Source organism: Notamacropus eugenii, chromosome 2 (assembly GCF_028372415.1).
Source record: "Notamacropus eugenii isolate mMacEug1 chromosome 2, mMacEug1.pri_v2, whole genome shotgun sequence".
NCBI classification, from domain to species: domain Eukaryota; kingdom Metazoa; phylum Chordata; class Mammalia; order Diprotodontia; family Macropodidae; genus Notamacropus; species Notamacropus eugenii.
In genome coordinates this window covers 77,579,646-77,605,822 of record NC_092873.1, presented here as the reverse complement: position 1 = coordinate 77,605,822, position 26,177 = coordinate 77,579,646, and the positions used below count along the sequence as shown (strand labels likewise).

The following is a 26,177-nucleotide window of genomic DNA, read 5'->3' as shown; positions in this document are numbered from 1 at the left end:
CTACCTTGAGAGAAGAACAGATGGATTCAAGGGTGCTGACTGAAGGATATTTCCCCTTTTCTTTTTCTTGCTTTCCTTTTTTTTCCTGTAATGACTAATATGTTTGGCATAATGGTTATAGCGTTTCTTGCCTTCTCAATGACTGGGGGAAGGGTTGGAGGGAGGGAGAACACTTGGAACTGAAAATAAAAATAAAATTGAATTTTAAAAAAAGAATACATCTCCTACCCATAGCTGTGAACAGTATATTATCTGCTTCTCCTTTATTTTCTTTTATTGTATGTTTATAGTGATGGGGTTTGACTAGATGGTCTTGGAGGTCTTTCCACCCATAATTTTGTGATTCTATGTACTATATGTTCTCCTCCCTCCACTACAAAACAAGCTCTTTTGAGATTGGAAACATCTTTTGCCTTTGGATCCCAATTTACCCATGAAGGCAGGACCTATCTTTGTATCCCCAGCACGTGGTTAAACAGCATCACACCTAATATCAACCAATTAAAGTGTGGCCATCAAAGGATTTCATTTAGCCCTTCTAGAAAAGCAGGTGGGCATAGGACAGAAATGACAAAAATGGAGAAAAGGGAGAGGAAAAACAGTTCAAAAGAGTGAAAAGGAGATAAAAATGGAGAAATGGAAGACAAAGATTCCAGAGCAAGCAGGGTACAAAGAAGAGTTCCTCAAGCAGTCAATTTGGGTGCTCCTCAATGTTCTGTCTGAGAACCAATTCAAAAATTTCAGGTTTTTAATTTTAATATATGACCCACATGAAAATCTCTCTGACTCTTAAATTAAAAAACCTAGTGTGTCTAAGCATCAATTCAACAAAAGTTTATTAAACATCCATTATATGTCAGGCACTGTGCTAGGTGCTAGAAATCCAAAGGCAAAAATGAAAACAGTTCCTGCCCACAAGGAGTTCTGATCACTCCCTATCAGAAGATACAGGAGAGCAAACTAATGACCTGTATAGGAAACGACTCAACTTCCATAAAGAGTATGGACTAGAATTTGGTTCTTCATCTGGATATCAAAGTCCACAGGTCCACAGAGGATGAGCAAACAGCTTTCTAATAAATCCCAAAATACTATAAATAGTGGGAAGGGGGAAATTATATTTCTTGGTGAAAGACAGATGAAGTTTTAAGTGTTAAAGGACTACTATTTCACACAACAGAGTTAATGAAATAGAGAGTTTATGCAAAGCCCACATAAGGCAATAAGGCAGACTAAAAATAAAAACAGGTTTTGAATATTTTAGATATGTGCCAGACTCATTACTATTATTTTAAAGTTTTATTTCAGGTCAATAAAAAAGAGAAGTTCATCTAGCTTTCAGGAAATGGGTAAGAATTTAACAATCAAGTATATATTAAGCACCTACTATGTGCCAGGGACTATTGGGCATACAGTACAAATAAGAAAAATAAAGGGAGGAAGAGAGAAAAAATAAAGAGAGACAAAGAAAAAAAGGGTATGAAAGTTAAAAAAAAGAACCTCCCCAATGGAGGTAAATTTTGGTGTTGAGACAGAGGGAAGAAAATAGCACATAGTACTGACTGGCCAGGGTGAGTAAACCTGTGAGGGCTGGATGGAATGCCTGTTATGAGCTGACCATGGATGGAAAGGGTAAGTAGAAAAGTCTGTGTAACCAAGAAGAGGGTTAGACAACAGTGAGACAGCAAGTTGCAACCACAATTTAGGGGTGACAGCACACAGAGCCTAGGCAGCTCAGAAGTGCTTTGGCTGATTAGAGCTGTCTATACTTACTGTTTCTACTTTTCACTTCTTTCTCAACCTTCTGCAATCTAGCTTCCAACCTCAAAACTGAATGAACACTGCTCCTCTCTCCAATGTTCCTAATGATCTTTGAATTACCAAATGTGATGGCCTTTTCTAGATCCTCATTCTTCCCAACCTCTCTGCCACAACACTGCTGACAACCTTCTCATTCTGGATCTCCCCTTTCATGACTCATCTCTCTTGTCTTAATACTTGTGTGACCAATCCTTTTCAGGCTCTTTTGCTGTTTCATCATCCACATCACCTCCTCTAACTGTGGACGTTCCAAGATTCTGTCATGGGTCCTCTTCTCACTCTATATTTTCTTACTTGGTGACCTCATGAGTCCCTTTGGGTTTAATCATCATCTCTATGCAAATGATTCACAAAGATCTATCTATCCAGCCATTGTCTCTATTCTGAGAGACAAATTAGATGCCCTACAGGCCCTTTGGACTCAACATGTCCCAACCAAAACTTATTATCATCTTTCCAAAACTCTCCCCTCTTCTAAACTTCTTTGTTCCTGTCAAGAACACCACCACCTTTCTAGGTTTGTAAGTTGGTATTCAAACTAGGTCTCTCTGGCTTTAAGGCAAGCTTTCTTTACTCCATGGTGCCATCAGTTCTTTATCTTAATGGGACAGAATATAGTCAATGTGAACAAAGCTTTATGTTCCCAACATTTTATTTTAAAAGTGAGTGAATTGAACATTTTTTACATTTCTCTTCAAAAACAAAACAAAAACCCTGAGGTTCACAGAATTAGGGCTACAGAGTTGGAAAGGATTTAGAAGCCATTTGGTACAATACTCTTATTTGTCAGATGAGGAAACTGAATCTAGAGAAGGTAAATGGCTTAACAAGGTTACAAAGGTATTGTCTGAGGTAGAATTTGAATCCAAAGGAGAGTGAGTGTTCTTTTTACTAAACCAAGCTATTACTTGAATCAAATCAATAAACATTTATTAAGGGCCTGCTACTTGTCAAACACTCTTGTTAGGTTTTAGGGATAATGAGACAAAAAATGGAACAGTGCTTATCTTCTAGGATCTTACAATCCAGTCAAGAGAAACAACATGGACACATATATAGGTATGTAAGCAATTGAAGGAAACAACGAGAGACAGCGCATGGCTAAAGAGAGGAAGACTCGAGAATACATCCAGTCTCAGACACTCACTAGCTGTGTAACCCTAGACAAGTCACTTAACCTGCTTGGCCTTAGTTTCCTCATCTGTAAGATGGGAATAATAACAGTACCTATACCCACAACTCCCAAAACTGTTGTGAAGATAAAATGAGATAATATTTACATAGCATTTTGCAAACCTTAAAGTGCTATATAAATGCAAACTATTACATAAAATCCATAAAAAATAGGCACACTACAACGGGGATGGCATTAGTTGTAAGATGAAGATCAGGAAAGGCTTCATGTGGAAAGTGGTACTTAAGCCAAACTTTGAAGGAAATAATAATTCCAAGAGGCAGAGAAGGGGAAAAGGTTATTCCAGGGATGAAGGACAGCCACCACAAAGGCACCAAGATGAAAGACATCTTGCAAAATATAATGTGTACAAAGGGGAGTAATGTATAAAAAGGCTGGAAAGGCAGAATGGGGTCAAATTGGGAAGGGCTTTTTTTGGGTCTGGTTTTGCTTCTTTGTGAAGGGTTTCAAATGAAAACTAGGAGTCTACATTGGATCCTAAAGGTAATAAATAGTGTCTCAGTGTAAATGACAGTGGATCTCTACCCCTTACTAAGCCATGTGACCCTGGATAAATCTCTGAACTTCTTTGAATCGCCTCAGTTTCCTCATATGTGAAATGGTATCAGTTATATGTGTTCTTGAGAGGATCAAAGATCATGGATGTAAAAGCTCTATGAAAATTATAAAGCAAAATGAAAAGCTAAGCTACTATTACTAGGTGGTTTCAGGAATTATGCCAGGTCTGGAGTCAAGAAGATCTAATTTCAAACCCATCTCAGACACTTACCAGCTCTGTGACTTTCAGAAGTCACTTAACCTCTGTTTGCCTAAATTTTCCCACCCATGAAATGGGGAAAATAATAGCAACTACCTCCTAGAGTAGTTCTGAGGATCAAATGAGATTGTAAAGCAATGAGCACAGTGCCTGGCACATAGTAAGTGCTCTATAAAATGTGTGACCCTAGGAAAATTAATCCTCTTGGCCTCAGTTTCCTCATCTGTAAAATGAGTTGGAGAAGGAAATGGCAAACCACTCTAGTATCTTTGCCAAGAAACCCCAAAAGGGGTTACAAAGAGTTGGATACAACTGAACGACAAAAACAAATGTTAGCTAGTGGTAGTAACTAGCAATAAGTAGTATTTTTAACGTGTATAGAACTCAGTGGTCCTTTTTCTTCTCTTCATTTGAAACCCACACTCTCTTCTCCCCCACCAATGTCTTTTACTTCAGGGTACAGAAATTCCTGGTGGAGAGTAATTGTGCTCTGATCTTCCTTTCCCTTAGGTCATCCATCCCCTGCCACCCTTCCTCCCCTTCCTCCTGCCTTAACTCTGGTTCTTTACCTGTAGCTGAGAGGCAGGTTGAGACCTCCAGTTCCTCTTGAGGATGCCCAAGTAGTCTTCACACAGTTAACCACTGCCTCTACCAACTGAACACAAGGATCTTTGCTGGTTGGACAAAGGTTCTTCTGGATAAAGGAATGGACAACCTGAAGCCAAGCTTGTTCCTAGGGTAAATGAAAATGAGAAGAACTTAAGTAAACCACTATTCCTTCAACAAAGGAATTTAAAGTGGGTAGGAGTCAGTGGAGACTAGAAAGCCCCTAAAGTCACTAAAGTGTGAATATCCTTTTGCCCAACAACACCCCTACTAGGCCTATACCCCAAAGAGATTTTAAAAAATAAATAAATAAAAGGAACAGGACTTACATGTACAAAAATATTTATAGTATCTCGTTTTTTAGTAGCAAAGAACCAGAAACTAGAAAGGAAGTTTCTGTCAATAGGGAAACAGCTGAACAAATTATAGCATATAAATGTGTCTGTGTGTATAATGCACATGTACATTTATATATAAAACATACATACATACACATATGGTACATAAATATTTGTAAAGTACTCAGGCACAGTACCTGGTAAGCACTTTAATAAATGTTCCCTTCCTTTCCTCCTCCCCATGGATTTTATTGTGCAATAAGAAATGATAAAAGGAATAGTTTCAGAGAAATCTAGGACAACTTATATGAGCTTCTGCAGAATCAAGTGAACAAATGCAACAGAGCAATTTACACAACAACCTCAATACTGTAAAACTTAACTAAAAAATTTAAGAACTAGGATTGATGCAATGTTCAACCATGAGTCCAGAAGACCAATGATGAAGCACATCGCCCACCTCCTGAGAGGTAATGACAAGACAGAGAATGAGACATTCATTTCTCGACACGATTGCTTTGGGAATTTATTTTGATGGACTTCAAATGTTACAATGCTTTTGTTTCATTCTTTCTTACGTTCTCTCCACCCCCTTACCCCTGCCATTTTGGAAGAGAAAAAGGAAGAGAAAAGGGGTTCAGCAATATGACTTCCCCTGCCAAAAAAAGAGAACAGAATGGAAAGCCAGAGTGAATCACAGACAAGCAGGACACCTCTGAAAGTTACATGATGAATTATATACTTTTTTAAAAAGCAGGTTCTATAAAATAAAATCTGTAGTTTCATAAATAATTCTTTCCTGTTCCGCACTGTTTAGGAATTGTTGATTCAATTTGGTGTTTAAGTTCAGAATAAAAAGAAAATTAAATGAAAAAAAGGGAAGAGAAGAAAAGGAGTGAGGAGAAGCAGAGCATCACAGGTTCTTGCTGCCTAATTCCATTAACTAGGGTCAGTCACAGTGCCCTCACTTGAAGCTGAGAAGAGAAAAGAATAGAGCAAGTTTTCTTCAGTATAGAGAACTCCTACTGAGGAAACTCCTTCCACCAATGCATAGCATCTCTTCAACTTATCACAGGACCATGGAACTCAAGCAGGATGGGACCTCAGAGGTCATCTAATCTAACTCCCTTATTTACAGATGAGAAAACAGACTCAGAAATAAGATGTGATTTTCCTAACGTGGTTCAGATAGTGAGTAGGAAAACCAAGATTCAAACCCAGGTCCCGATTTCAATCAATGCTTTTTCCACTATACCAAACTCCTGTGCTTGGATCAACATTGGGTGAAAGGGTGAAGTTATCTTCACAGGAACAATCTGAGTTTTGTCTTGAGGGTTCAAAATTCAAACTATAAAAAATTTAATTTTTTTGTCACTTATAGAGACCTGAGACTATAACAGGGAACTGGAATACAGGGGTTAAGTGAGGCAGAACAAAATTAACAGGGTAGGGAGCACTGGGTTGGTCTTCACAGGGGAATCTGCAGAACCCTGAGAGTATCTGTTAATGGACAGTCTCTCAAAATGTGGAGTTTAGAAGGTTTGGTATAGTGAAGAGAGATAGTCAGAGATTGAAAGACCTAGATTTAAGTCCTACCTCTGACATATATTGGTTGGGTAACCTTGGGCATGTCACTTTAACCTACACAGAACTCAGTTTCCTTATCTGTAAAATCAGGTAGTTGAACTGGATGGTCTCTGAAGTCCCTTCCAACTCTAGATCTACAGAGCTAGGTCAAGTTACACAGAAGAAGCTGCTGATCTGTACTGGTAAAAGCAGTTTTCTCACTGGGAGTCCCCTATACTGATGAAACCACATGATGCATTCCCTCTCATGTTACAGATGAGACCCAGATGGGTTAAATGACTCGCCCAAGGTCACAGGTAGTAAACAGTAAAAGCTAGATTATATGATAACTATATTAAGTGAATTTAGTCTCCTCAGTGAAATCCACAGCAATGTAAAAGACAATGGACACCCAAAACTCTACAGGGGATGAAAAATGCACGACTAACTTATGATATGCATGAGAACACTGGATTTTGTATAAAAAAAAAATTCTGGGCTCAAATCCCAACTGCATGGTGAGAGCAAGGACACTATATCACATTACCAACAATTATTTCCATGAAATAGTGAGTCTGAAACAACACTGAGTCAGTGAATAAGCATTTATAAAACCTACCTGCCAGGCACTGTGCTAAGTGCTAGGGATGAAAAGAAAAGGTAAAGCCAGACACTGATCTCAAGGAACTCATAGTCTAATGGGGGACATGCAAACAATTAATTAGGTACAAAAAAGCTATATAAAGGATAAATTGGAAATAACCAAAGGAGAGATTTTTCTGGAACTTGAAGGAAGCCAGGAAAGCAAGGAGAGCATTCCAGTAATAGGCAGGGGAGTAGGGGGGTGGACAGGACAGCTAATGAAAATGCTCTGAGTTAGGAGATCAAGGGGAGGAGGCTGCAGGATTTGAATGCCAGAGAATTTTATATTTGATCCTAGAGGTCATAGAAAGCCACTGAAATTTACTGCATGAGGGTGGGGAGTGTGATGTGTTCTGATCTATGATTTACAAAGATCACTTTGACATGCAAGTGGAGGAAAGACTGGAAAGGGTAAAAATTTGTGGCAGGGAAACCAAGAAGTAAGCTATCATATTAGTCCAGGTATGAGATGATGAGGGCCCAAACTAGGGTTATCAACAGTGTTTGAGGAAAGTAGAGGGTATATCTGAGAGATTCTGAGAAGGTAAAAATGACAGGACTTTGTAGCAGATTAACTATGGAGGGTGAGAGAAAGTGAGGAGTTGAGGATAACACCTAGGTTATGAGCCTGAAGGCCTGGGAAGATGGCATTGCCCTCCACAGTAATACGGAAGGTAGGAGCTGGGAGGCTTTAGGGGTAAAGATAATGAGTTCAGTTTGGGACATGTTAAACTTAACACGTCTATGGAACATAAGTTTGAGATGTCTACCAGGGAGTTGGAGATGTGAGACTAGAGGTCAGCAGAAAGGTTAGGGCTGGATAAGCAGATCAGAAAATCATCATCATCATAGAGATGATAACTGCATCCATGAGAGCTAATGAGATCACTAAGTGAAGTAGTATAAAGGAAGAGAATACCTAGGACCACTAAGGTCACATAGTAGAAAAATGGCAGATAGGGTAGTCAGAACTGGTAAGACACACTAATATCCATGTATACTAAAGGAGTGAGAGGATGGCCTCTAGTAGGTTGAGGCCTACATGGCAAGAGCAGTGGATATGGATTAAGAAGACATGGGCTCAAATTCCAGTTCTGTTACTTGCTACCTCTGGGACTTCCTCTCAGGGATTAAAGCTTTCTTATCTGTAAAATGTAAAGATGAGATAAGATAACATCTCAGGTCTGTTCCTGTTCTAAATCCATGACCCTATAGTCCTAAATCACAAGTTTATAGAGGGAGTGACCAGAAACTTGGTGAACTGAAGATTTAAAATGTTGATGAATTTGTTCTAGTTTTCAAGATGTCTCCATAAACAAGGTATGGATATTCCCATGAAACTTTCGTATCTTTTATAGGCTCCACCTTTGCTCAGATATCTGCTGGCCCCACTGACACCACACTAAGGATGACTGGGTCATGGCCAAACTATCTTACTGAACCACTGGGCTTGGCCTTAAAAGAGGGCAGAAACAGATCTACAGGAAAGAAACTACCCTGAGACATAAATTATCATAATTCATCTTCTTTAATGTAATGGGCCAAATGTGTTGTCCATACATGGAAACTTCTTCAAAGCAAAAGAGACCTCTTTGTAGGATGGATCTCCTTTTTAGCAGTCTGCTCAAGCCTATCAACCCTTTCTCAAAATAACGTTCTTAAATGCATAAAACACACAGTATTACAAAGGAAACCAATTATGTTAAAATGAAGATGTGATTGTTTTTTCCTCTTCCAATTTCACAGACCCCTGAAATCTATCAAAGGACTAGGTTAAGAACCTCTAATCTCATGTTACACAGGTAGTAAGTAGCAGAAGTAAGAAGACATCTTGACATGGATCTCAGTGCTCTTTCCATTCTACTACACATCCTCCATTTTCAAATAACAGAACTCAAGCCCAGAGAGTTGCCCAAAGTTACACAGAAACTAAATGCAAGACCCTGGAATTGAACCTCATAATCCCAAATCCAGCACTCTATCTCCTGCCAACATAATGCTTCATGAACTGCACAGGATAAAAAGGGGTTCTGTTTTCCGTTAGGTATCCTTTTGGAAAGGACAAAATTAAAATGGCCAATGAGAGTGCAGTTGTTTCTATTTCTACAATACCTTTCTTAAAGGCTCCCTTCTCTTCACTCCAATAACCAGTATTACCTCACATGAAGACTAATACAGTAGTAGCCCTCTGGAAGTTGGTCTCTTTTCCTCAAGTAGAGACTTGGATTCATTCCAGTTAATTTCCCCCCTCAGTTGTCACAATCATCTTCCTAAAAAGCCCAAATCTTACCAGGTCACATTCCACACTCAATAAACTCCAGCAGCTCCCTATTATCTCCAGGATCAAATGTACAACTTTTTTCTTTGACCTTTAAAAGCCTTTTACTCTTCACTCTATTCACCAGAGCCCCTCGCGGATGCCTTCTTACTTTGCTAGTTTTCTTATCTTTTATTTACTATCTTTTCTGCACATAGTCTAAGACGGGGTGACAGGGGGCTTCTTAGCTGGTATCCCCCATGCCTGGAACTCTCCTTCCTCCCCTCCGCCTCCTGCCTTCCTTCAAAACTCACCTCAAATCCTGCAAACGACCACCTTCTGGAGGAGGCCTTTCCCATTTCTTTCTTCCCCCAAGATTACCTTCCACTCACACTATCGACACCTTGCATGTACATGGCTGTTTGCATGCTATTTCTCTCACTAGCATGTGAGCTTTTTGAGGTCATGAACCCCGCTTCTGCCTCTGCATCCCCACTGCTCCACATGGTACCTGGCACGTACTAAGCACCTACAAAATGTCTGAGTTCCTCATCTATTTCTATCGGAAAGTCTGGAGAATGAGGTTCCCTTCTGCTGCTAGTAGGTCCCCAAGGTCCTTTCTATCAGTAGACAGGTGTCACTGATGACAGATCGCACACATCCACTTCCTCCAGTAGGCAATTAACAACTGGAAGACCTCATTCGTACAGAGGGTTGTTTTTTAACATGTTTTTTCCCCCTAATTACATGTAAAAACAACTTTTAACATTTAAAAAGTAAAGTTTTGAATTCCAAGTTCTATCCTTCCTTCCCTCCCGGAGACTGCAAGCAATCTGATACGGGTTATACACGAGCGGAAGTTTTTAATAACAGCGAGTATTTATTTATTCAGCACTTTGAAGGTTCCCAAATATCCCATCAGGGGATCTGCACTGCACCCGAGGGGAAGGGACGGGGTGGGGGTGGGGGCGGGGCACGGCCTGTCTTTGGCCTCTGTATCTCCAGTGCTCAGCTCAGTGTCTGACGTAGACAGTAGACGCTTAATAAATGCTTACTGATAGGCGCATTACCCCTATTTTACAGGCGAGGAAACTGAGGCAGGCAGAGGTCACGCAGCTAAGTCGCGGTTGGAGACGCGGTCGGAACTCGGGTTTTCCCGCCTCCCGGCGCAGCACCACTACTCACTAGTGCCCCCTAGCGGCCTAACTGGGCCAAGCAGAGCCGCCTAGACCTCATGGGCTTCCGTCCAGGTGTTCCAGTTCCTTCCCGCGCCCTCGGACACCTGATTTGCGCATGAGCGGGGACAAGGAAAAGTGGAAAAGGACGGAAAGTGACACAGAAGGAAAGGGCTACGAGAAAAAAAGAGTGAGGAAAAGAAAAGGGGAGAAGAACACTCACTGAGCCCGAGGAGGCGACTTCCTCCACAGCCATCCCCGCCAGCTCTCCTTAGGGCTCGCGGAAGGAAGTTTGCCGCGAGAGGAGCCCTGCGCGCATGCGCCTTAATGGTCGGCGCTCGCCTCTCTCCGGCTGCCTCTAAGGGAAGGGGCGGGGCATCTACCAATGATGCGGGGGGAGGGAAGCAGAACCCGCGGCCCAATCCGCTCCGCCCTTTCTGACGTCACGCCCATTGGAGTCCGCCTCCTTCCGTCCTGAGACAGCCAGTAGTTTTTTTGGTTAACAGCTAACGGTGGTATCTGCGCATGTCAGAGTCTCCCGTGATGTCATCTCTTGTAACTTTCCAACTTCCAAGCCTGCGCTTACCTCACCGCACCCAGCTCCTGCCTGACGTCCACATTCTGTTCTCCCCCAGTTCCACGTAGTTTTGTGTCCGGTCCCCATATGCCTTACTACGTCCCCTTCTATACGCAGATACTGGAATTGGCGATTGCTTGCCTGTTACTTCAGTCAAGTAATGGATTAAGTACCCACTCCCTGGCAGTGCCTAGCGAACTGAGCTTGCATAAGGAAGTTCAAATTTGGCCTCAGATGCTTTCTAGCTAAATGACCCTGGGGCAAGAGGGTATGATAATAGCACCTGCCTCCCAGGGTGGTTGTGAAGATAAAATGAGATAATTGCAAAATGTGTTAACCCGAATTTTAAGTCAGTACAACAAATTGGAGATCTTTAATCAGAGGAGTGAGTTGCAGTTCAGGGTTCCAGACAGCAAGTTCTGGGATACCCAAAGAGAGAGCTGGCAATAGGGTTTATACAGGGTAGGAAGGCAGAGAATGACTAGGCTGTGGATGGGAGGGGTTAGGTATTTTCGAGTTTCACCCCCTAAATTGTTTTGCATAACAAGCCAAAGCCCCTCAGGAAAGTTAGGGAATCTCAAAAAGGGAGAATTTGGGAAATTTATAAAATAATTGCCTTGGAATGATAATGTATGGTTAGCCCCAGGCAATGCATTGATCTGGGAACCAAAACCAGGTCAGGTCCTCTCAATTCTCAGTCTTTAGTGGGATAAATGAGTGCTAGCTATTATTATTATCCCCCTATAACTTGCCCAGGATCACCCAGCTAGCAAATGTCTGAGGCCAGCTTTGAACTATGAGTCTTCCTGATTCTAAGCCTGGTGCTCTACCCACTGCGCCACCTCTCTGCTGCCTGTGCTACCTCTAATTTTAGCCTAATAATTAACACCAAGAAAACACAGGTGCTCCATTAGCCATCACCACACCATCCATACATGGAACTGATAGAGTGCTTGGGTGCATGTGCTTGGGCCCCAATTCTAAAATCACATTTCCCTTTAAAAAATCACATTTCTTCCTAGCCTCAAAACACTATCCCAGGCAGTTTCTCCCCAGCCCAAGGACACAGCTTGCCCCAGCAACAAGTGTTATCTCCTTTCCTGACATAGCAGCCAGCTGCACCTTTAGAACTCATTGGTCTGAACAACCATGTACTGACTGAACTGGCTGTGCACTGGATCATAACAACATTTACTTTTCACTGACCAATCATATGTATCCTAGATTTAGATATAGATATACTCCCTTACATTATCTGGTCTAACAAGACATTGATGAGAGCAACCTGGTATTTCTCAGCCAGCCCTGAATGCTAGTTGACTTAGTGATGGTTCAGGCCTAAAACCACACCTCCAGGTAGTCCCTCCCCAACCCCCCCCCACTGATCAGTAGGTACCAAAAGTGCATGTTCCTTTAAGAACTGACCATGCCTTAACCACGCCCTAATCCCACCCCAAAATACCTAGTTAGCATATTTGGCGTGTTTCCTATAGAATATCCTATATAAACTTTCCCTGTACCCCTCTAAGGTTGCAGGTTCCCTAAGAACTCTTGCCTGCTGAAAAGCGTAATAAATCTTTACCTTGACCTCAACAACGTTTGAATCTGTGAATTCTTCTCCAGGCAACCTACCCCTGGTACCCTGGTCTTTGTGAGGGTCTCACATCCCCCTTCCAGCCCTCATCAGAACCACCAGTTACAACAAATGAAGAAGTTTTGAATGCTGTGAATAAGTTCACTTATCTTGGTAGTGTTTTTCCAGGGACGTACACATTGACAATGAGGTGGATGCAGGCATTGCCAGAGCTAGTTCAGTGTTTGGAAGACTCCAAAGAAAAGTTTGGGAGAGAAGAGGTATTAGATTGACTACCAAACTGAAGGTCTACAGAATTGTTGTGCTGACCTCCTTGTTGTATGCCTGTGAGACCTGGACAGTCTACCAGTGCCATGCCGGGAAACCAAATCACTTCCATTTGAACTGTCTTAGGAAGATTTTGAGGATCACCTGGCAGGATAAGATACCAGACACTGAAGTCCTTCCTCCAGCTGAACTGCCAGGCATTCAAACTATGCTTCAGAGAGTGCAACTCCAATGGGCTGGTCACACTGTTCGCATGAAAAATGTATGTTTGCCAAAAAGACTATTTTATGAAGAACTCATATGGGGCAGGCAATCACATGGTGGTCAGAAGAAGCGATACAAGGACACTCTCAAGAACTTTGAGTTTGACTGTGCAACATGGGAGACACTGGCACAGGATTTCTCACCATGGCATGCCCACATCAAAAAGGGTGCTGTGCTGTATGACCAAAGCAGAAGTGAGACAGCACAAAGTAAACATAGGATGTGCAAATTTGTTCTGATCAGCCACAGTCATACACACTGAAATTTCACTTTATCATGGTGATGTCATTTTGGTCCTCTTAAAGAACTGATAATGTTTAATATAAAATTTTGGAATAATCTCTTTGTTCTCTCTGAAGCAAACTCAGAGAATGCCTCTTCCTATGTCAACAAAAGCCAGCCAGGGCTGACTTAACATTCCTTAAGAGACCTTTAACCTAAGACACTATCTTGAATAATGGGACGTTTTCCATATCTTAATATTTGCAGACATGTACTATATTATGGCATGTTAATGGTAAAGAAAACACAGACATCTTGGGTCATAATTTCTATGTGAAACTTTGTCAAACTCTGTTATCTTATTGTATTTACAACCTATGCAATTAAGAAATTCCTTTTTAATGGTCTAGTTAGTCACTTATGGAGATCATAAATCTGAAGGACACAGAACATTTCTTTGTCCTAAAACATATTTAAGGCTGCCCAATTCTTTGTATGGGTAGCCAGAACATTTTTCTGGCTCCATAATGCATTATGTTACCGTTTTCTTTAATAGGGAATTGATCAATTAATTAAATTATAAAATGTATGCATTTATCCTGTTGTCTTTTCTTTAACCAAGTTTTCAGGTCAACAGAACGAAGGACAACAACCAACCAACCAACCAAACCCTCTACAGCTCTCTTAGTAACTTCATCAGGTTCCTTGGGTTTAAATCTTGCCTATGCAGATGATTGCCAGATCTATAGATCCAGCACAATCTCTTACCCCCAAGTTTCAATCTCTGAACAATAATTGCTTGCTGCTAAACTAGATGTCCATGAGACATCTTAAAAATGTCTACAGTGGAACTCATCTTTTCCCCAAACTTTCTCTTCTTTTGGCCTTACCTTTTACTGTCAAAGGCACCACCAACCTATCAGTTTCTCTATCCTCAACTCCTCATTCTCCTTCATTTTACATATCCAAGCAATTGTGATGAAGTTTAGGGGCACCCCAAAATTGGGGTACAAGATTGTCCCAAAAGAATTCGCTCAGGTCTTCTCCAAATCAAGTAAAGGTATTTATTGGGGAATAACACACAGTATAACACACCAATCACAACACAAGAAGCGGGCTCCCTGGACCCTTAAGGGAGATCCAGCTTAAGGGAAAGTCCAGCTTAATAGTGGTGGTGGTAATGGGGATGGGATCTGAACACTAAAAGGAAAAGCCCCTGGACTTTCCTACGTGGCCCAGGTCCCTGGTGTTTGTCTGGGGTGCTGGGCCCATCTGGGTCCTTCTTGTTACCTCCCAGTCACCCTAGACTACTTAGCCACTCCTAGATTTTTTCCACAGTATGTGTATATGATGTCTTGACCTCCCCCCACCCCTCCATTAAATTGCTCAGATTCCTTAAGAGTCTAACCAAGGTTCAGATTCTGTCTGGCTCACTTGTCAATACAAGTGTCACAATAGAGTGGATTCTTAAAATCTTGTCTGCCCCAACCAGTGTTCTAATAAACCTTGTCTTTGGCTGAAAGAAGGTTTGAGTTGGAATTCATTTGAGGCAGGACCTGGGTCGCTTGCTTGAACTTCAGGGTCCCTTGCTTGAACTTCAGGGTCCCAGTGATGGGGTACACTCTTTGAACCTGCTTGAACTCTGTTTGAATCTTCTCACTTAATCTGGCTTTTCATACACAAATCACAAATCTGTTACTCTTAAGCTATCCTGGTGCTACACAGTCTGACTTCTGATTACCTCCAGCTGTTTCCCACCCTTGATCAGTCACCCCAGGCCCATTAAATACTCCTTGTACTACTCCTTAAGACCCTCCCTAACCCCTCCTCCCATCACCCATACTTCTAGACCACCCCCAGATCTCTCCCACAGTCTTTTTGTATATAAGATACATCTCACCTCCATGAAGGGGCTCAGATTCAATCTACCTCAGATTCTATCTGGTCTGCAAGCATCACAAATGGCAAGGCTTCTTGAGAGTCACCCAATATGGTGAATCTTTAATAAACTTTGTTTTGCTTTGGCTGAAATAAGGCTTGGGTCGAATTCATTTGAGTAGGACCTGGTATGTCAGTATTTTGGGGTCCCATGGACCCCAAACCTCAATACCAGCACCCTAGACCTCAACAAATGGTGGCAGGCCCCCAAGAGAGAGGGGGATTAAAGGAGATGTCCTAGTAAGGGCCCCTCCTCACTAAGGGGGACCTGCTCTGATTAAGAACACCCCAGAGAAAAGCCAGGAGAGACTAGGGATTTATTTAGAGTAAAACCTGCTGTGGGTGGGAAGATGAGGTGACCAGGGACAATAGTTTCAGAGTTTCCATTCCATCTTTCACATCTTTCACAGTTAGTTTGTATTTCATTGACCGGCCTACTTGAATCTCATTGTCTCCTAAAGTGGCTTTAAGTGGTACTTGAGATAATAGGCTTGTCATCCACCACTCTATTTGAATCTCACCATTTTTGGGATCCTGCCAGTTTCTAGCTTCAAAGCATTTCTCCACTCTTTTTGTTCTCTCCACCCATAGGTAAGACTTTAATTCTGGTTCTCCTAATCTCTCATCTAGCTAATAGCAACAGCCTTCTAATAGATCATGTGTCAAGCCTATATGCTACCCCTGTCCTTCCTACACACTGCTACCAAAGTAATTTCCCTTAACACAGATCTGAACATGTGACTTTCCTACTCAGTCACCTCCAGTGATTTTCCATTGCCTCTAACATAAAATAAAACTCTTTTATTTAGCTTTAATAACCCCACACAGGCTTGACAAGTTCTTTTCAGGACTGCTTTTCCACCTTTGGTATCTACCTGGCATTCAACTCTCACCTCTGGCGATAAGAAGCTGTAGCAAGAAATAGTTCAGCTCAATCAAGACTTAGAGTCCCAGATCTCATCACCAGGGAAATTCAAAGTCTACTGAAGTAAACTAAATAGGGACACGATCAAATGCCAGCTCCTCTATATGTCGGTTTCTTCTCAGTCTTTCTCTCTATTCCGGAACCTGGAGAGAGTATGGGAACTATATGTTGGGGTGTAAGCTCAGTTTTCACGTGGACAGTCTTGGGCAGGTAAAAGTGAGGACTTCTAAACCTCAGAGTTCTCACGAGGCCCCCCCCCCTAGGGAACAGCTGGGGATTGAGGCGTGAAACAAGGGCTATCTTCTCAGTGGGAAACTTGCTGGGGAGAGCATCCCACCCTTGAGATTGGTCCGTGGTCTGAGCACACCTGTTGTTAATTAGCTAGGGGCTGAGAGCAGACACGATATTCACGTGCAAACTATGTGGCTGGGAGAGCTTAAGTAGGGACAGGAAAGCCTGAAGGCCCCCTTCTTCTTGCTTCGGGGCCCTTAGAGGGAAGAGGGTCCCTCCCCTCTTCTGCTCCCATCCTCTTGCTGTATGATCCTTGCCCCTTGGGAGAAGGAGGATTCCTCTCTCCTGAGGAAGAATTTCACCCTGCATATGGATACATAACTAAGACGCTGAATAAAGCCTAACCCTTGTTTGACTCTGGAAAGTCTCTTCTCTCAATACATTTATCCGGTTGGCCACTGAAGACCTGGACAAAAGGTAAGCAGACTTGGGTAGCTCTCGGCCTCTAGGCTGAACAACTATAAGTCTCTTAAAAACTGGAAGCCAGCAAACAGGGCTCTCTCTCTTTGGTCTCAAACTTTGACAACTGTACCTCTCAGCCAGTAGTGGAACATTTAATAATCAATCTCTACCAATGAAGAGAGTCTTCTCTTAAAATAATGAGCTTTGACAACCCACTAGTTATAGATGCTAATCATTTGCTTTTCTCCCCCAGTCCCTTCTCTTTAAATTCCCATTCAAGGGGAATTTGTTTTTCTTGCAGTTATCTTTCCCCAGGTATTAACCTTTTTCCTTATATCTTCTTCTATCCACTTTGCTTGCCTGTTGAGTTTAATATATTTCTGTACCACACAACGTATGTTCAGTCCTCCTTTGTCTGTTACTGAAAAGAATGAAGTTCATCTGATGCATGCTTTTGATGAGGTGCTTGTGCTTGAATCCAAATTTCCAAGGTCACATTTCTCCCTAGCTTCAAAATCCTTGACAGTTTTCTCCCCAGCCCAAGGACACTATGTGTACCAGTAAGCATATCAGTAAGCACAATCGGAGGTCTGCTATGACAGGCTCTTAGATTTGCATTCATAAAAGGAAAGGCAATTTTTGAGGGATTAACAGTCACTTTAATCAAGCACATATATCATTCACCTAGTTCAGTAGAGTCAGCACCCTCAACTGCAGAGAAAATACAGAGAAAACAAAGATCAACAGAGATGGCTTCCTCTGTCTGACCATAATCAATACATATATCACAAATCAACAGACAAGTCCAACTGTCTCACCATAGTTACCAGAGAGAGAAGTACCAACATCTGGGTTTTCAAAGCTGGGGGGATACTTAGCAGCTTCCCAGAGTCTCATCTGCCACACAAACCTTCTTCCAAAAACTAAGCTCCTAAGTAAAACTGCTCCTCAGAGTCTTTATAAATTTTTTAGAGTCAAAGGGCATCACATTAACAAAAGGTATGGGCCTTCCTACAAATCTTCCCAGACTCAGCTACGGATGGAAAAGATCCTCTTTAATCACATTATTCAATCAGAGGCATTATACTTCTTGATTATACCAAAACAAAAACAGTAAAAGATCCTATTTTACTTGCCATTACATTATGCCTAGCAATAATTCTTGAGTGGACCCCAGTAAGATAAACTATCTTTCCCCATCACATGAACAAACTGACCTCTGAAGAAATTCTCTTGTAAAAACAGGTCTATCTTGTAACCACAGAATTATAGTGTATTGATTCCCACAGTTATCATACACAATCCAGAAGTCAAGTTATAGAGATCAACTCTCAAAGTTATCTTGCTACAGATGTAACAGACTGCAATGTTAAGGGAATTTGAAGATCTTCCCTGTCCCATAATAGGTTCATGTGACCTACTGTGAGCTCTGGCCTCAGCCACAGCCTGAGTCACATGGAACCCAGGGTGGAAGGACCTTGATGAATGGGTGGAGCAGAAAGGATGCAGTAGGAAGAGACATCGAGGTGGAGCTGAGGGAGAGAGGAGGCAGAGTTCAGGCAGAGGAAAGCAGCTAGCTTGAGTGAAAAAGGGAGTGATTTTGCCTAAGGGAGCTTGTTTGTGGGGAGGCTTGATGGAGAGAAGGTTTGGGGATTGTGGTGCACCCTTTATTGGTAATGTGTACAAACTTCATTGTTACTATGGTGGAACTGGCTTTCTGGCATTTGAATAAATATTTTGGTTTTGTCTTTGAGGAAGAGAGTTTATATTTCATGAATTTATCCTGGAAATACAAATGCATATCCCCATTGTGGCGGTTGTGGGTATTGCATTGGCATTACACAAACCAAAAATATACCCCTGAGAAGCCCCTTCCCTTGGTTTCCAGTAGTGAATGACTCCGGTGACCAAGGTTGTAAGTTATCACCTAATTATCATATCTGCCAAATAATCCACTACTTTTCCTATATAAGCTTTAGTGTCATTCCTGATAAGTTGCAAGTTTCTTAAGGAATGTCAGTTTCTTAAGGAGCTCTGTCTGCCATATTGGCATTATAATAAACCTGTGCCACCTTGACTTGAAGAATGCCTGAGTCTATGAATTCATTCCATACGACATTGTCCATTGTGTGGGGGGCAGGGAGGTGTCCCTGAAGAACCTCTCAAACCCCATTGTTTCCTTCATCTTTTCCTCCTTATTTATTTACTACTCTTCTTACAGAACCCAATTAGGAGAAATAACAATATATACGCTACCCTCATCTTCTTCTTTCTACAGTAGTATATTGATTTTTATCCTCCCTTCTAAATCCTCCTTTAAAAATCCTCAGAACACATCTCATCTACCCCTGTTGAGGTCGAAGTGTTTGGAACCCTGAGATTCAAGGGCAAAAGGTGAGGGTCTGCCTCAAAAGAATTCAACTCAAACCTTCTTTCAGTCAGAGACAAGGTTTATTAAAACACGTTGGGGTGGGTGAGATTTTAAGAATCTGAGCAACTTAATAAAGATGGACCTTTTATACAGAAAGACTGGGAAGATCTGGATGTGATCCAGAAGTGGCCAATAGGTTGTGGTGACCCTAGATAACAGAGAAGGGATCTAGATGGAATTAAGGAGTAGCAAACCCTGGGGTGGGGCCAGGTGCAGAGGTGAGGGCCACAATGAAAGGGCAGTTATAAAGATTATACTGGGATGGGTGATGCCTCAGGCAAATGCCAGAGACTTGGCCCTGTGCGAAAGTTCCCAGGCTGAGTTGAAAGTTCAAAGGGGGAGGGAATGTCCAGAGTTCATACCCCATCATTCCTTCCTCTAACAAATGGGACCCAAATTCCTTTGGGGTAAGGGGCAACGGTCTTGGCTTCTGAAACTGCTCCCAGCTTGCAGGGGGCTTAGAGCTGTCTCAAGGGAGTCCCAGAAAGGAGATTGACTAGAACTAAGCACAAGCTGATACAGGGGATAATGGGGGGACATTGGCTGGTACCCACTGTTTGCTACCAACTGTAGGTGAATGGCCTGTAGTTTGGAAGACGCAAATCTGACAAGCAAGTCTGTAAAACTCAAATATAGGGAGAAGTAAAAGTGCAAGTGACCTAAAGAAATTCACAAGGACAGTCTCCAACTTAAAGAAAATATTTATTAAGGTGATATATCCAAATGCTTCCATGTGGGAGAGACACAGCCATTAGCCAGGTTAAAGATCTGGTTTAAATACAATTTTATGGAATAGGAGGAAGGAGAGCAAGAGAATGGGAGCAGGGCAAGCACGGGTCTGGAATGCCTGGAATATCAAGTAAGCCAGATACAGATATCTGTGTGTGGGATGGCTTGGGTCCCTACATAAATCAATTACTCAGAGGCCTCTCAAAGTGATGACAGAAAAGTGATTTATTTGATTCTCAAGAAGCGGGGCTCACCTGTAGGAGTAGGAAAGCCGAAGACAAAGAACAGGACAGTGATTTATATAGACCCTAACGCAAGTCCCTCCTCCCCCCACTGACCATTATCCTCATTAGCTGAGAATATGGTCTTACATTGTAGACACGAAATCTAACCAATCCCTTTTGAAATGAAGACATCGAGGAATTATGTAAGTTTTGTTCAATCATTGAGACCCTAATACACTACACAGTTTTATATCCTTATATGGAACTATTCTATTCTAAAAATATTGTAACCTTGAGCCTTTAGGCCTTACCCCTGGGAGAAAAATTACAATCTGAGGAGTCTTCACTAAGTCTATCCCACTCATCTGTATCTGTCATACAGATAAGCAAGGAGAACAGGAAAGGGGGAAGAGGGGAGCCGTGCTGGAGTCCACATAGGGTTTCAATGTACAGTCTTCTCTGATCACTTTTCTGGCTGGTCACATCCTGCATCTTATCTCATATCTCACATTTTGCTTGCTTCATCTGCCTGGAGCACTCCTTTCTACCTTACCTCATCAGTACTGTTAGGCCCCCTTCCCTTCCCACTACTTTTCATTATTTCTCTTAATCATCTTGAGCTTTTGTTCCTCTATATGAATTTTATTACTATTATTTCTAGCTATGTAAATTATTCTTTTGGTAGTTTGATAGAAATGGCATCAAATAGATAAATTAATTTTGTTAGCATCATTTTCATAATGGGATAGCCCAATCATGAGCAATTAATATCTATTTAAGTCTAACTTTACTTCTGTAAAGAGTATTGTATTCGTAAAATTTCTGTATATATCTTTGTAAATTTTTTAATGTATATCCTGTAGTTATTATGAACAAAATTTCTCTTTCTAGTTTTTCCTGTTGGGTTTCATTGTGATATGCAGAAATGCGGATGAGTTACATGGTTTATTTTATATATTGCTACTTTACTGAAATTATTGTCTTAACATTTTAATTGTATCCTTTGGGGTTTTAAACTAGAATATCTTTTATTAGAAAAATCAGTAGTTTTCTCTTTGCCTACACTTATGTATTGTTTATTTTTCTTGTCTTACTGCTATAGTCAGCATTTCTAGAAGTATATCAATTGATACAATTAATGACAATAAACATTTTTGCTTTACCTCTTTATCTTATTTGAAAGCCTTTCTCCATTATATATACATTGGGTCTTGGTTTTCAGTATGTGACTAGGGACTGGTCAATGATGGTCCCATCTTGGAAGCATATAGATGTTTCTGCTTCTGAAAGTGTGTGATGATGTATTATGAATGGCCTAGCTTTTTGTCTCAGAACATGTGCAGGTATTCTGTTTCTTGTGGGCTTACAGAGTGAAGAAAAGCCTTTTGACTGGTTTAGTTCTCTGTTAGAAATACAAAAGGCACTAACTAGCCAATGTGAAATGAAGCAAACTCTACAGTGGGCCTCCTGATAGGGGAGAGGACCACATGTCCTAGTAAATAAGGTATCTATGTTAGTTCTATCTCAGTTGCATCTACTCCTTCCTGTTTTTAGATGAAGGAGACTATAAGATAGAATAACCTTATGAACTTTGAAAGATTGGAGGAGACAATCAATCAATAAACATTTACTAATCAGCCAGGTACTATGCTAAGTAACCACTGGGGTTATGAAAAGAGCCAAAAGACATTCCCTCATCTCAAGGAGCTTACATCTAACAGAAAAATTTATAATCTAATGGGCCCACAGGGTTTGCTAGTAACTATAGCTGCTGTATCAGATTAGAAACACCTTCTGACACAGTCCAGCAGAACCTGGAAGGTAAAATGCTGTGTCCTACAGGCAAGAGAGGATCTCATCTAGAAGCTATATCTAACCCAGAAGTGAACTTACTGGGGCAAATGTTTAGTGGCAACCACTTTAAGTTTGAGCCCACTCTCCTCCAGAAACCAAGGAGAGAGAGGGGAGGGGGTGCCCCGATTGGGGCAGAGATGTCTGTACTTCTATTAGTACTATATTGTGCTGCACAGTGGATAGAGCACTGGGCTTAGAATCAGGAAAACTCATCTCCCTGATTTTAAATTTGGCCTCAGGCACTTACTACCTGTGTGACCCTAGCCAAGTCATTTAACCCTGTTTGCATCAATTTCTTCATTTGTAAAATGAACTGGAGAAGGAAATGGCAAACCACTCTGGTATCTTTGCCAAGACCCAAATGGGGTCACAAAGAGTCAGATACAACTGAAACAAGTGAACAACAGATTATATACATATATATATATAAAGGAGAAATCAACTGGTTAAATTGATAGCAGTGAGCTAATCACTGGATCAATCAATGATACAGAAGAGGTACTAAATATAACTGGTACACCAAAATGTCAGACATCCAGAGTCTATATCCCTACAGATACAATAGACCATATTAAAGAAAGGTATATTTATTCCTATGCTTTTTAATTAAAAAAATAGTTGTAGGTGTTATGTTTTGACAAAAGTCTTTTTCTGTATTTAATACAATGATTTTTACTGTTTTTTTATTATCATTATAGTCCATTAAGCTCATAGATAAGCTTTCCTGATATAGAATCAACTTTGCATCCCTGGAATAAATCCAAACTAATTACAGTATAAAATCATTTATGTTTCTGTAGTTTCTTTGCTAATAATTTATTCAGTATTTTTACAGATATTTATTAGGAATATTGGCCTATAGTTTTCTTAGTCTTTATCTTTGTCTTTATCTGTTAAGATCATATTTACTTTATATGGAATTTGGTAGGATCCTTTTTTTCCCTTATTTTTATTAATAATTTATGCAACATTGAAATTAATTTTTCTTTCAATATTTGATTGAATTCACATCTGATCCTGGGAATGTTTTGTGTTTGATTGGGACTTTTAGATTTGTTACTTTTATAAATTTTTTAGCTACATGCTCAATTTATCAATCTATTCCTTCCTTCTTTCGTGATGAAAGTATTTAAGAGATATAAATTTTCTCCTAAGGATTGCTTTGGATGCATTCCCCACATTGTGCTATGTTGTATCACTTTGGTTACTTTCATGAAATTATCTTTAATCTATCTTGTCAGATTGAATTTAGTCTTAAATTTGAATCCTTTATTCAAATGCCATTTGTTGATTATATTTTTATTTCTTAGGGTCAGCAAAGGATGTGTTTAGCATTTCTGTTCTTTAGCATTGGTTTGTGAAATTTTTATGCGTTAGCATGTTATTCCCCAGCATTGTAAAAGTTCTGTGCTACTGAGAAATATGTATATTCTCAGCAACAGCCAGAGATCTATAATATCTAACTCTTCTGTCCAAGTCCTTAACTTCTTTTTAAATTTCTTTTTGCTACATTTGCCCAGTTTTGAAAGTGGCACATTTGGTCACTTGTTACAGTTTTGCTATCCATTTCTCCCTGTAATTCAATTAATTTTTCTTTCAAGTACTTAGATGCCACGCCATTCAGTGCATAAATAAGTATTGATACTTTTTCATTGATTCCGACTTTAATCATAATGCAGTTTATCTGTCATTGCTTTTTAACCATGTCATTTTTACCGTGTGTTTATTTGAGATCATGAATGCTATCCCTGCTTTTAAAATTTTGCCTACCGCACAAGAAATTCTGCTCCAGCTATTTGTGTGTGAATTTTCACATTTCAAGTCTTATTTCTTGTAAACAATATATTATCAGAGTCTGATTTCTAATCACTTTTGCTACCCTACTCTGTTTTATGTGTGGCCCATATAAAGTGTTGGTGGCATCCTTATCCCAATTCCCATTCTTAGGTTCTCCAAGCTAGGCTGGCTACATTTCCCCCTCAAGTTTCTAGGCATTCCCTGAGAGGTCAAGGGAATTAACTCAAGCCCCGACTGGTATATGTGTCCCCAAATTATTAGTTGGGAATAAATATCGTTAGCCAATCATAATATTTTTTTCTTAATAGTTTTTAGAATGGGATATGATAAGAACAGCTGGTACAAATCATCCCACCAAAGTGTGACACACTCTCCTACAAATAAAAGAATTGGGGAGAAAGCAGGTTCAAACTTAGATTGCACATGTGGCAAAGGAATAACCCACAGCTCCTGGTTCCTGGACGTTATTTTGTCCACACATTTATGAGATGATCAAGAAGTTTCTCTCAGGCTTCTCATAGTTCCTTTGCTGAGTTACTTGTAGAGTCATGAATCTAGTCTGCTTCCAACAACAACATTGCTGACAGCAGTTTAGGACATTAATGGAAACATGGGAAACATAACATCACTGGATTCTGTGAAACTTGAAAGATCTTTCTCCAGTCAAAGCAGGGAGACCTGGTTAAGGCCAAAGCTGGGGCCTCTCCTTCCCACCAGACCTTGATAAAGACAGCTCAGTACCTTAAACTCAAGAGACTCAGGAGTAACTGAGCCCCTAAAATCACTAGAACTGCTTGTGGGCCAGTCTTCACAGCCATCATTGAAGGGAAAAATCACTGGGGAGAGGGGCCCCATTTTCTTCATCACCACAGGTGACAACTACTAACCAAATGCCAACAACAGGCAGAGACGTAGAGGAGCCCTGAATTTGGGAGCCTGCCCCCTCCAAAAAAACCCCCCCTACTAGTCCTGCTGCCAGTGCATCCCTCAAGCCATCATTCAGGAAAGGGGGTCAGCCATTCCAACCAACTTCCACCCACAGCAAACTTCCACACCTAGCTGCTACATTGAAGCACTCTGGATGAAACAGACAGGAGCATGTGCTGCACAAGTCAAACCGTTACCACCACCTTGACCACCATCTATTCTCATAACCTGATGCAGACAGCCAAGGACCCTGGGTCCAAAAGATCTGGGAAGAGCACAGTTTTCATCACAGTACCCTCAACTATCCACTGGGAAGCAACTCTTGGGATAATACAGTCTGGTTACGCCTTCTGGTGCTCCTGAAGACCAAGACAAAGAAAGTTTCGGCCCTCAAAGTCCTTGGCATTGCCAAATGGTTTTAACATCAGAAATGGATACAACTTCATCAGTGGAAATGGCATTTTAAAAGGGGCATTACCCACCTGCTTTGCCACTGCACCCTGGGGTCCATGGGACCTTTCCATTTGACTTGCAACTGAAACTTTGTATGTTTTCTCTTCCCTCAGAATGTGCCCTTCTTTGGAGTAGAAATGTCTTTTGCATTTGTATCTCCAGCTTTAACACTGCAGTTTGCATATACAGTAGTACTTAATAAATGCCTTAGTCATTCGAGTAAGAAGGATGTAAAGCTGTCTATAAAGACCAGTTATTTTTATTACCTCTGTCACCTCCTTATCTCACCAGTATAACTACCCATCTCCAGTTGCCAGCAGCGTTGAGCCTGGAGTCCAGAAGACAGCAGGAAGATGTCCTATACAAGTCACTTAACCTTTGCCTGCCTCAGTTTCTCCATTGGTACAATGGGGGATAATAAATAGCACCTTCCGAGTTGCTGCGAGAATAAAAATGAGATCTTTATAAAGAGCTATGGAAACCTAAAGGGCTATAGGAATGCTAACGATGGAAAGCCGGGCGGAAGTAATAAAGGCAAGACAAATTCCTGCATTACAGATTTCACCAGCCCGAGGTGGGGGGGGCGGCGGAGGCAGGGGCACCAGCAGGGGGGCGGGGGGAGGAGGCAGGGGCACCAGCAGGGGGCGGGGCCAGGGAACCTGTCGCGAGAAGTCTTTCCCGCCGCCGCCGTCGGGTCCCACCCCCAGCCGGAGCTTATGAGCAACGGGCTTCTACGTGGAGGAGCCCGCGCCTCTCTCCTCATTTGCTGCCTTTGACCTGGCGTGAGTAACAGCTCTTTTGCCCTTCGCCTCTCCCGCCTCCCCTTCCTCGCGGCTTTCCTGCCCGCTGCCGTGTCCGGGGCGCACGCTGCTGACACTCGTGCCGGGGCCTGGGCAGTCTCGGGGACCTGGTGCACCTACCCTAC

General features: G+C 41.4%; 2 protein-coding genes across 4 annotated transcripts in view; one reads left to right on the top strand and one right to left on the bottom strand.

Moving 5' to 3' along the window:
- Positions 1 to 10,724, bottom strand: part of CTC1 (CST telomere replication complex component 1) — a 36,090-nt gene extending 25,366 nt beyond the window's left edge. Inside the window, exons 1-3 of one of the 2 annotated variants that reach the window (XM_072641107.1) lie at positions 10,581 to 10,724; positions 4,343 to 4,506; positions 5 to 94 (exon numbers count right to left, since the gene is read on the bottom strand). In XM_072641107.1, the coding sequence (XP_072497208.1) occupies positions 5 to 94; positions 4,343 to 4,506; positions 10,581 to 10,613 (287 nt within the window). In that variant the 5' untranslated portion in view covers positions 10,614 to 10,724. The remainder of the gene's footprint in view (positions 1 to 4; positions 95 to 4,342; positions 4,507 to 10,580) is intronic. The other variant, XM_072641108.1, reaches the window with a different exon arrangement.
- Positions 10,725 to 16,666: 5,942 nt separating this feature from the next.
- Positions 16,667 to 26,177, top strand: part of PFAS (phosphoribosylformylglycinamidine synthase) — a 35,244-nt gene continuing 25,733 nt past the window's right edge. Inside the window, exon 1 of one of the 2 annotated variants that reach the window (XM_072641102.1) lies at positions 16,667 to 16,852. The gene's annotated coding sequence lies outside the window, so the exon portion shown is untranslated. Of the gene's footprint in view, positions 16,853 to 25,921; positions 26,035 to 26,177 lie in introns of those variants that run through there. The other variant, XM_072641101.1, reaches the window with a different exon arrangement.